Here is a 12,802-nt window from a genome sequence, read left to right on the forward strand (position 1 = left end):
GCTCACGCCACGACACCGCAAGACCACCGACGCCACGGCACCGCAAGACCGCCCACGCCACGGCACCGCAAGACCGCTCACGCCACGGCACCGCAAGACCGCCCACGCCACGGCACCGCAAGACCGCCCACGCCAAAGCACCGCAAGACCGCCACGCCACAGCATCGCAAGACCGCCCACGCCACAGCACCGCAAGACCGCCCACGCCAAAGCACCGCAAGACCGCCACGCCACAGCATCGCAAGACCGCCCACGCCACAGCACCGCAAGACCGCCCACGCCACAGCACCGCAAGACCGCCCACGCCACAGCACCGCAAGACCGCCCACGCCACAGCACCGCAAGACCGCCCACGCCACAGCACCGCAAGACCGCCCACGCCACAGCACCGCAAGACCGCCCACGCCACAGCACCGCCAGTCCACCCACTCCACCGCACCGCAAGACAGCCAAAGTCACAGCACCGCAAGACAGCCTACGGCACCGCAAGACCGCCCACGCCACAGCACCGCAAGACCGCTCACGCCACAGCACTTCCGTTTCGCCCACGCCACAGCACCGCAAGACCGCCCACGCCACAGCCCCGCATATCGCCCACGCCACAGCCCCGCATATCGCCCACTCCACAGCCCCACAAGACCGCTCACGCTACGGCAACGCAAGACCGCCCACGCCACGGCACCGCAAGACCGCTCACGCCACAGCACTTCCGTTTCGCCCACGCCACAGCACCGCAAGACCGCCCACGCCACAGCCCCGCATATCGCCCACGCCACAGCCCCGCATATCGCCCACTCCACAGCCCCACAAGACCGCTCACGCTACGGCAACGCAAGACCGCCCACGCCACGGCACCGCAAGACCGCCCACGCCACAGCGCCGCAAGACCGCCTACGCCACAGCACCTCCGTTTCGCCCACGCCACAGCACCGCAAGACCGCCCATGCCACGACACCGCAAGACCGCCGACGCCACAGCACCGCAAGACCGCCCACGCCACGGCACCGCAGGACCGCCCACGCCACGGCACCGCAAGAGCGCCCACGCCACGGCACCGCAAGAGCGCCCACGCCACAGCACCGCAATAACGCTCACGCCACGGCACCGCAAGAACGCTCACGCCACGGCACCGCAAGACCGCCCACGCCACAGCCCCACATATCGCCCACGCCACAGCCCCACATATCGCCCACGCCACAGCCCCACAAGACCGCCCGATCCACGGCACCGCAAGACCGCCCGCGCCACGGCACCGCAAGACCGCCCGCGCCACGGCACCGCAAGACCGCCCGCGCCAAGGCACCGCAAGACCGCTCGCACCACGGCACCGTAAGACCGCCCGCGCCACGGCACCGTAAGACCGCCCACTCCACAGCACCGCAAGACAGCCAACGTCACAGCACCGCAAGACCGCTCACGCCACGGCACCGCAAGACCGCCCACGCCACAGCACCGCAAGACCGCCCACGCCACAGCACCGCAAGACCGCCCACGCCACAGCACCGCAAGACCGCCCACGCCACAGCACCGCAAGAACGCCCACGCCACAGCCCCGCATATCGCCCACGCCACAGCCCCGCATGTCGCCCACTCCACAGCCCCACAATACCGCTCACGGCACGGCACCGCAAGACCGCCCACGCCACAGCACCGCAAGACAGCCCACGCCACAGCACCGCAAGACCGCCCACGCCACGGCACTGCAAGACCGCCCACGCCACAGCACCGCAAGACCGCCCACGCCACAGCACCGCCAGTCCACCCACTCCACAGCACCGCAAGACAGCCTACAGCACCGCAAGACAGCCTACAGCACCGCAAGACCGCTCACGCCACGGCACCGCAAGACCGCCCACGCCACAACACCGGAAGACCGCCCACGCCACAGTACCGCAAGAGCGCTCACGCCACGGCACCGCAATAGCGCTCACGCCACGGCACCGCAAGACCGCTCACGCCACGGCACCGCAAGACCGCTCACGCCACGGCACCGCAAGACCGCTCACGCCACGGCACCGCAAGAACGCTCACGCCGCGGCACCGCAAGACCGCTCACGCCACGGCACCGCAAGACCGCTCACGCCGCGGCACCGCAAGGCCGCGGCACCGCAAGACCGCCCACGCCACAGCACCGCCAGACCGCCCACGCCACAGCACCGCCAGACCGCTCCTATCGCGGCACACCATGGCACCACAAGACCGCCCACGCCGCGGCACCGCCAGACCGCCCACGCCACAGCACCTCTGTTTCACCCACGCCACAGCACCGCAAGACCGCCCACGCCACAGCACCGCCAGACCGCCCACGCCACAGCACCTCCGTTTCACCCACGCCACAGCACCGCAAGACCGCCCACGCCACAGCACCACAAGACCGCCCACGCCACAGCACCGCATGACCGCCCACGCTACGGCACAGCAAGACCGCCCACGCCACAGCACCGCAAGACCGCTCACGCCACGGCACCGCAAGACCGCTCGCCGCGGCACCGCAAGACCGCTCACGCCGCGACACCGCAAGTCCACCCACGCCACAGCCCCGCATATCGCCCACGCCACAGCCCCGCATATCGCCCACTCCACAGCCCCACAAGACCGCTCACGCCACGGCACCGTAAGATCGCCCACGCCACAGCAACGCAAGACCGCCCACGCCACAGCACCGCCAGTCCGCCCACGCCACAGCACCGCAAGACAGCCAACGTCACAGCACCGCAAGACCGCTCACGCCACGGCACCACAAGACCGCCCACTCCACAGCACCGCAAGACAGCCAACGTCACAGCACCGCAAAACCGCCTACAGCACCACAAGACCGCTCACGCCACGGCACCACAAGACCGCTCACGCCACGGCACCGCAAGACCGCCCGCGCCACGGCACCGCAAGACCGCCCGCGCCACGGCACCGCAAGACCGCCCGCGCCACGGCACCGCAAGACCGCTCGCGCCACGGCACCGCAAGACCGCCCGCGCCACGGCACCGCAAGACCGCCCGCGCCACGGCACCGCAAGACCGCTCACGCCACAGCAATGCAAGACCGCCCACGCAACGGCACCGCAAGACCGCCTACGCCAAGGCACCGCAAGACCGCTCGCGCCAAGGCACCGCTCGCACCACGGCACCGTAAGACCTCCCGCGTCACGGCACCGTAAGACCGCCCACGCCACGCCACCGCAAGACTGTTCGCGTCACGGCACCGCAAGTTTGTTCACGCCACGGCAACGCAAGACCGCTCACAATACCTCCCCCAGTATCTGACTATATTGGAAAGAGAAGATGATTGCAGTAAAGACAATGTAGCCGTGAGGCACACTCCTGTCAGTCTTTATTATGCACTTCATTGAGAATGTGCTCTCCATACTTCAGATAATGAAGTTTGTTTTTCTGTTGGTTCAAGGCCCCCTCACTAGACTGTGCTGTTTTCACCTCACTGACAGGCCATACCTTTTTAAATCCAGCCCACCACCTGTATTTCAATTGGATCTGGTTACGTAACTATTCATGGATTGCTTGTTCGGGTTGATAAGATTGGATCGCAGTACCTGAAAGGGTGATGGAATCAGTTATCTTAGCAACATTCAAAAGGCAATCAGACATACATTTGAAGAGAACTAATTTGCAGGGTTCTGGTGAAAAGCTGAGGTTATGGGACTAATTGGACTGCTCTTTCAAAGAGAACGCAGAGGAATAATGGGTCAAATGGCTACCTTCTGTGCTGTAAAATCTTCCGATTGCATGCTGCTAATTGTTAGTGCGGCAAATAGAAATCAAATGGAGAAATCTACTGTGTCCATGAAATTCTCATCAATGAAGAGATCTGGTATACTGCCAATTCCTGCAGTAATCTGGTGTGCCACTGGTTTGCTTGCAATTGAGAAATATAGTCCAGCCACCTACCTGATGATTCCCTGGGAATCTGGATTAATAAAGTTTTATTGATTTAATTCTTTTTTCCAATCTGTGTTTTCACTTTCTCCTGTTCAGAGGACTAAATGGTGATATTTTTGGTCTGCACGATATGTTGGATAAAACACAGTGTCTCTGTGCACAAAGGATATTATATCTCTCAGGGTGTTCATTTAAATTCTGTCTATTTACTTATTATCAAATCAGGAGGTACGTATCCTCGCCTCCAACCTTAATTGGGCCGGATCACAAATAACGACGAGTCAGAATACAGGAGGGAGATAGAGAACCTAGTGGAGTGTTGTAGCGACAACAAACTCTCTCTCAATGCCAGCAAAACTAAAGAGCTGGTCATTGACTTCAGGAAGCAAAGTACTGTACACACCCCTGTCAGCATCAACGGGGCCGAGGTGGAGATGGTTAGCAGTTTCAAATTCTTAGGGGTGCACATCTCCAAAAATCTGTCCTGGTCCACCCACGTCGACGCTACCACCAAGAAAGCACAACAGCGCCAATACTTCCTCAGGAAACTAAGGAAATTCGGCATGTTCACATTAACTCTTACCAATTTTTACACATGCACCATAGAAAGCATCCTATCGGGCTGCATCACAGCCTGGTATGGCAACTGCTCGGCCCAGGACCGTAAGAAACTTCAGAGAGCCGTGAACACCGCCCAGTGCATCACACGAACCTGCCTCCAATCCATTGACTCCATCTACACCTCCCGCTGCCTGGGGAAAGCGGGCAGCATAATCAAAGACCCCTCCCACCCAGCTTACTCACTCTTCCAACTTCTTCCATCGGGCAGGAGATACAGAAGTCTGAGAACACGCACGAACAGACTCAAAAACAGCTTCTTCCCCACTGTCACCAGACTCCTAAATGACCCTCTTCTGGACTGACTTCATTATCACTACACCCTGTATGCTTCATCCGATTACATTGTATACCTTGTGTTGCCTTATTATATATTTTCTTTTCTTCCCTTTTCTTCCCATGTACTTAATGATCTGTTGAGCTGCTCGCAGAAAAATACTTTTCACTGTACCTCAGTACACATGACAATAAACAAATCCAATCCAATAATTCTTAAAACATGTATATGTCTCACTGGACTTTTCTGACCATTAGTTTATGTTTATTCTGATATAACATCCAGTTACATTCTGTAGCAGGCCCTCTCTTGTTTGACACTGCCATGAAAAGGTTTCTGACAATTTTCTTCTGCCTTGGTTTAGTCGTTACTTTGCCTCCAAGTTCCAACTGTAGTTCAGTGGTGGCACTCTCGCATGGGGGTCTTGTGTTTCCAACTAGGCTGATATTCCAGTGCAATATTAAGGGGGTGCTACTCTGTCAGAGGGTGCCATCGTTTGGAGGAGATATTAAGTAAAGGACCCTGCTACCCCCTCAGGCTGGGGTAAATCATTCCATGGGACAATGCAAAGAAGGGGTGGACGAGTTTGTTTCGGTTTCCCGGTCAAGCGTTATTCCTCTCTGACATCGCAAAAACAGATTTTCTGATCGTTGGCTCATTGCTATTTGTGAGACCTGGCTGTGTGCAGATTGGCTCCCCTGTTCTCTCAATTAAATTGTGACATCTCAATCATACTTCATTGGCTATGAAGCATTTTGAGATATCCTGAGACCTTGAAAGCACGGCATAAATGTAAATTCTTCTCTCTGATCCTCTTTCTGTACAATTAGGGGAACTGAAGTTCGAGCTAGCATGAAGGGTTTCATACTTCACTATTCCCATTCTTGGTTCAATCAAACCTGTCATAATGCTGTCTTATTAAAATTATGCCATCACACCCAAGCTCCCATGTTTTCCAATATTGGAGTTGCTTGCTCCAAAATGGCTATTCGTGTGACACTAAAATGGAACTGTCTCTTTTACAATTAATTTCCATGGTTTAGCACAGTGTGCTAAATAGCTGGCTTGTAATGCAGGACAATGCCAGCAGCGTGGGTTCAATTCCCGTACCGGCCTCCCCGAACTGGCGCCGGAATGTGGTGACTCGGGGTTTTTCACAGTAACTTCATTGAAGCCTACTTGTGACAATAAGCTATTATCATTATTATTAGCAACACCTTAAATGAAAATTCTGAGTAGTGTACATAGCATGCCAATCTGCACACCAGGTTTGGTGCAGAGAATGGAAGATTATATCGAAATTCAAAGTTATAGGAACAATTATAAAAAATGTATATTCCTGTCTTTATCAATGTCCAATGTACTTTTAAGTGGGGATTACTTGGATTGTTTATGGGATGTGTTGGGTCAAAAGTCCCAGGAACAAAAAGGTGGTGATCAAAACCCACACGGGTGATTGCTGTCTGTTTTAAAATTGTTTTCAATTCTCTAACATCATGTACTTTTCTGGCCTCCACTGCAGTGTTCATAAAACAAATTTATTTAAATGTAATCATCGATACTGAAGAAAATGGAATGGTAATGAAACCCAGTTGGTTTCCTTTAAACTGTTGAAAATTATATTTTCTTTGATGTTTGTTTTTAAGAACTTGCAGTATTAGCAGAATGAGGTGTTCATATAATTCTATTTTAAAAGAGACTCTTTTCATTCTTGTTAGAAGCCCATGATATATTCATGGAAGCTGAAAAGAAGGGCCTAGTATTCAGCTCAGCTGCTTACTCCAGCTTCTTGAACACACTTCTGGCTCATGGACTATTGGAGGAAGCCATGGATGTCAAAACCAAGTAAGCTTTTTTTTTTTATGGAGTTCAGGAAAAAGAAGGCGGAGTGAAAAAATGTTAGAGCACTAATCTCCAAATGTCGCTCTGACAGTAGTTCAACCTTTTAATTGTAGGAAAAGATTTGAAGATAGTGAAATGTTGAATCCTTTATTGTCTACATTACACTGTCTCATGTACAAATTGTTGATTTAAGACTGACAGATGGAAAAGGAGAAATTACGACTGAGCAATGGGTGCTTAGGCAGGGATTAAGGGGATTGGCTCTTGAGAGTAAGAAAATCCAAGAGACTGATGCTGTATTATTTGAACTCTGGAGGCTGAAAGTGACTGAGAGGGATAGTTTAACCCTGTGCTGCGTGAAGGATTTTCTTGGGATTGATCGCAGTAATTCTCACATGACCCTGATTCTCTTCAGATCTTCAGAATTCTTGAGGTCAAGTAATGTGCCTGCAAGTGGAGGAATGTTGTTCAGTTTAGCGTAGTGAGGTAATTGTTCAAATTGAGCTCAAATGGCATTCTGATAAATTGTGTAATCCCCATCCACTCTTAAGATTGTACAGTGTGGATTATACACATTTTTCTTGTTCAGATTGAACACTCTCTGGTTTTTAAGATAATATCCTGTCATTAAAAGTTTTTAATTTCTCCAAGGTTGTCATGCAGTGTTTGACTGCTGGTGCATGGGCTGTCATTCAACACAGGAAAGCTTTGATCCGGAAAGAATTTCTTCATCAAAATCGCATGCCAGTAGAAATGCTCAGGAGGAAAATTATTTGCATGCAGATAATCTGGCAGAAAAATAAATCGAAGATAGAGAAGAGAGAACTGATATATGCATGGTGTGGATATGTGTGAGGAAATATATTTTACAAGATTTTTTTTAAATGAAAGGGCGTCTATACTTACTTGAAAGCCATGAAGGCTGTGAATGAACAGAAATTTCTGCGTATTTAAATGCATCATTCTGTTAAAATGCGAGTCATGGGAGATAAAACCATAAAATAGCCAGTAAAGTTTTTTTGAGGTAAGGGCATTGAGTCAGAGAAAAGAGATTATAATTAAAGTATTCAAAACCTGAGTTAGGCCACGTTTAGACTACTCTGTTTCAATTTTGACAAGCTCCTATAGAAAAGGCATGTACTGAGATGCTGCTGGGGGTGGGAAATGGTTTGACGATGGAGTAAAAAAAGCTTTTAAATTACAAAATGTTTAGACGGTGACTTATGGAAAGAGTGTTTCCTCTGGGTAAGGCCTTTAGAAATAGGCCATTCTGCCCTCTGAGCCTGGTCCGCCATTTAATAAGATCATGGCTCATCCAACACTCAATAAGTCCACTTTCCACAATGAAGAGCCATCAGCTTAAAATTTATCACCAAGTCGAGGGAGCCAAGGAGAAATTTCCTTACACAGAGGGTTGTCTGAGCATGGATTCCTTTACCATAGGAAGTGGAGCAGCCAGAAACCATTGATCCTTTTAAGGTAAAACTGGATCAATATACCTATACAAGAAATCCAAGTACGACCTCCGCAAAGCCACCCGGAATGCCAAGAGAGAATATCAAACCAAGCTAGAGTCACAGACAGACTCTCAGCGGTTGTGGCAAGGACTAAACAACATAACGGGCTACAAAGCAAAGCCGAACAGTATCTCTGGCAGCAGCGCACCCCTCCCCGATGAACTCAATGCATTCTATGCTCGGTTCGAGCAGGTAACCAACAATCTGCTGGCGAGTGCCCCAGCAACCCATAATTCACCCATGCCCACCATCACAGCTTCTGAAGTCAGATTGGCCTTCCTGAAAGTGAACCCTCGGAAGGTGACGGGCCCAGACGGGACCCCTGGTCGTGCACTCAGAGCCTGCGCGGACCAGCTGGCAGAGGTATTCACGGACATCTTTAACCTGTCCCTACTCCACTCCGAGGTCCCCACCTGCTTCAAGAAGACCACCATCATACCAGCACCAAAGAAGAACCAGGCAACATGCCTCAATGACTACCGACCAGTGGCCCTGACTTCAGTCGTAATGAAGTGCTTCGAGAGGTTGATCATGAAGCGCATCGCCTCCATACTCCCAGAATGCCTTGGTCCACTGCAATTCGCATACCGCTGCAACCGGTCCACATCAGACACCATTTCCCTGGCCCTACACTCATCCCTAGAGCATCTCGAAAACAACGACTCCGACATCAGACTCCTATTTATTGACTACAGCTCCGCCTTCAACACCATAATCCCAGCCAAGCTCAGATCAAAGCTCCAAAACCTAGGACTTGGCTCCCCACTCTGCAACTGGATCCTCGATTTTCTGAATAACAGACCACAATCAGTAAGAATGAACAACAACACCACCTCCACAATAGTCCTCAACACTGGCGCCCCGCAAGGCTGCGTACTTAGCCCCCTACTCTAATCCCTGTACACACACGACTGCGTAGCAAAACTTGGTTCCAACTCCCATCTACAAGTTTGCTGACGATACGACCATAGTGGGCCAGATATTGAATAACGATGAGTCCGAATACAGGAGGGAGATAGAGAACCTAGTGGAGTGGTGTAACGACAATAATCTCTCCCTCAATGCCAGCAAAACTAAAGAGCTGGTAATTGACTTCAGGAAGCAAAGTATTGTACACACCCCTGTCAGCATCAACGGGGCCGAGGTGGAGATGGTTAGCAGTTTCAAATTCCTAGGAGTGCACATCTCAAAATCTGTCCTGGTCCACCCACGTCGACGCTACCACCAAGAAAGCACAACAGTGCCTATACTTCCTCAGGAAACTAAGGAAATTCGGCATGTCCACATTAACTCTTACCAACTTTTACAGATGCACCATAGAAAGCATCCTATCGGGCTGCATCACAGCCTGGTATGGCAACTGCTCGGCCCAGGACCTCAAGAAACTTCAGAGAGTCGTGAACACCGCCCAGTCCATCACACAAACCTGCCTCCCATCCATTGGCTCCATCTGCACCTCCCGCTGCCTGGGGAAAGCGGGCAGCATAATCAAAGATCCCTCCCACCCAGCTTACTCACTCTTCCAACTTCTTCCATCGGGCAGGAGATACAGAAGTCTGAGAACAAGCACGAACAGACTCAAAAGCAGCTTCTTGCCCACTGTCACCAGACTCCTAAATGACCCTCTTATGGACTGACTTCATTATCACTACACCCTGTATGCTTCATCCGATGCCAGTGCTTAGGTAGTTACATTGTATATGTTGTGTTGCCCTATTATGTATTTTCTTTTATTCCCTTTTCTTCTCATGTACTTAATGATCTGTTGAGCTGCTCGCAGAAAAATACTTTTCACTGTACCTCAGTACACGTGACAATAAACAAATCCAATCCAATCAATATTTGAAGGAGAGAAAAATACCAAGTTATGGGCAGAGTGCTAGGCAGTATGGTTGATTTTGGATTGCATAAGCAGAGATGTACCAGACAAGAAACTGGCGGTCTATTACCCAAAGCATCTGGCTGCAACAGAAAGAAAATTCTCTGTTTACAGTACTGGCTCATTCCATTAAGCTGTTATCTGTGATTTTTCAGTTGGACAAGTTAGCCTGCAATATTATAGCTATTGTTAATATTATAGTGTGATTACTGATTGAGAAATAAAGTACAACCAAATGTGGAGTGCTCCACCATGAAACCTGAGAGAGGGTTGAGGAAAGTGAAATAAATTGGATGTTTGGTGACTGGAGAAATGCATAAATAAGTGGGATCTAGGGCGTCATGTGATGCAGTGGTTAGCACTGGGACTGCGGCGCTGAGGACCCGGGTTCGAATCCCGGCCCTGGGTCACTGTCCGTGTGGAGTTTGCACATTCTTTCCATGTTTGCGTGGGTTTCACCCCCACAACCCAAAAGATGTGCAGGTTAGGTGGATTGGCCACGCTAAACTGCCCCTTAATTGGAAAGAAATAATTGGGTACTCTTTTATTTAAAAAAAAAAAAAAATTTTTAAATGTTAAGTAAATAAAAATTTTCAAAAAATAAATAAATTGGATCTGAACATTCCCATGCCAAGGATGGAGTTGCTGTGTAATCCATGGTCTTCAAAGTAACAGATGCAAAGTCTGGGGGAATTACTTTTGTGGCATCATACCAAATTTGAAGGACCAATCAGGGATATAGGGCAAATGGAGGTGTTAAGCAAAAGTACCAAGAGCAGGAGCAGCTGATTTGGAGAAACGTGAACAGGCTATCTGATATTTCTTGGGTAACTATCCAGGTGGGTAAATCAGAACTGTCCAAAGTCTCGGTTCCGAGCTCAGATTCCGAAACATAGAAAATAGGAGCAGGGGAAGGCCATTCAGCCCTTTAAGCCTCTGCCATTCATTATGATTATGGCTGACCATCCAACTCAATAGCCTCCTACTGCATTCCCCCCACCCCCCCCCCCCATATCCTTTGCTCCAAGCGCTGTATCTAACTACTTGTTGAAAACATCCAATGTGTTGGTCTACATTGCTTTCTGTGGTGGCGAATTCCACAGACTGTCCACTCTCTGGGTGAAGATATTTCTCATCATCTCCATCCTAAGTGGTCTACCCTATATCCTCTGTCTGTGATCCCTGGTTCTGGACACCCCCACCATCGGGAACATCCTTCTTGCATCTACCCTGTCTAGTCCTTTTTGAATTTTATAGGTTTCTATGAGATTTCCCCCCCCCCCCCTCAAATTCTTCTAAACTCCTAAACAACTCAATCTCGCCTCATACATCAGTCCTACCATCCCAGGAATCAGTCTGGTACTCTGCACTCCCTCCATAGCAAGAGCATCCTCCAAAAAGGAGACCAAAACTGCGCACACTATTCCAGGTGTGACCTCACCAAGGCCCTGTATAACTGCAGCAATAAGTCCCTGCTCCTGTACTCTAATCCTCTTGCTATGAAGGCCAACATATATTTGCCGCCTTTACTACCTGCTGCACCTGCATGCGGACATTCGCGGAGTTTCCTGGGGAGCAAGGAAATTCCCCAACAGAAGCTGAAACTTCCTGGACAATTACCAGAGAGATCAGCGCATCAGTCCTTCACAGGGTCCTGACACACTTCTTGGGTCATGCATCAGTCTCTGATGATGCAGGGATAGGAAGATTTGGGTCATTGAGTTTTTTCTGTGCACTGTTTCACAGGTTTCCAGGAAGCTGCAGTTGATGGTGGGAGGGTGGGATGGACGGACGGATGGGAATGGGGGAATGGGGGCAGGGGTTGGTGATGTGGGCCAAGGCAAGCAGATTGTTTACAGTCAAGATGGCATGCTTGATCGTGTGCTTTTGGAGCCAGGTCAGTTGTCTGTATAGATGACATTTTATTTTCCAAAATACATTCAAATGGAATATTTTGACTATGAAAGCAAATTGCTTTCTTGATTAATAAAGGGATCCGGGGTTATGGGGAGGAGGTAGGAGAATGGGGGGTGAGAAAAATATCAGCCATGATTGAATGGCGGAGCAGACTCGATGGGCCTAATCCTGCTCCTGTGTCTAATCGTCTTCTGCTCTAATTTAAATAAATAAATACCTCAAAGGAATGTAATTTAGCAAGGGGCATACAGCTCATGCATCTTCTGGAAGCAATAGGCACTAAAACTTTTGAGGATGCGAATCATTTTGATTTTGTTATCACTTTTCACTGCTAGTGCCCAACAGGGACATTTCCTGTAAGTGTCCCTGTAATGTTGATTCAGTTGATTGGGGAGCAAAACACAAGTAATCCAAATGTATCATCTGAACTCGAGATTGGATTATTGCTTCAAGATTCCTTGACATGTGTTATTATTCATTATATACAATAAATTTGAATTGGAGAAGTTATTGTTGTGTGGTATTGTTTACATTAGTGTACTTATGCAATTTGAAGATCAAGTAAGTGCAATATGATATGTAAAACATGTGATTACTAACTTGCATGATTTGAAGGTATACCATTTTGGAATGGCATGACTGAAACTGTTCACCCAGATTACTTTTAAATTGCAATGTATAGAACTTAATGGATTTAGTGAATATGTAATTGTGAGCATAATTGTCAACTATTTAATAATAGTATGTACATTTTTGTAGCTTCCATCCATGCTGTAGTGTCTACAGAATGCTTCTGATAATGAACTTTAAAATGCACTGATGTAGATAAATACAGAACTAATGTTTCACAGGCTTGCAGAA

The 12,802-nt window shown here is 49.8% G+C and overlaps 1 protein-coding gene across 1 annotated transcript in view; it reads left to right on the plus strand.

Annotated features, from left to right (window-relative positions):
* Nucleotides 1-12,802, plus strand: part of lrpprc (leucine-rich pentatricopeptide repeat containing) — a 202,942-nt gene that overhangs the window by 159,989 nt on the left and 30,151 nt on the right. Inside the window, exon 30 of the mRNA XM_072510996.1 lies at nucleotides 6,505-6,631. Coding sequence (XP_072367097.1) covers nucleotides 6,505-6,631 — 127 coding nt within the window. The remainder of the gene's footprint in view (nucleotides 1-6,504; nucleotides 6,632-12,802) is intronic.

The sequence above is a fragment of the Scyliorhinus torazame genome, chromosome 1, assembly GCF_047496885.1.
Source record: "Scyliorhinus torazame isolate Kashiwa2021f chromosome 1, sScyTor2.1, whole genome shotgun sequence".
NCBI lineage: Eukaryota > Metazoa > Chordata > Chondrichthyes > Carcharhiniformes > Scyliorhinidae > Scyliorhinus > Scyliorhinus torazame.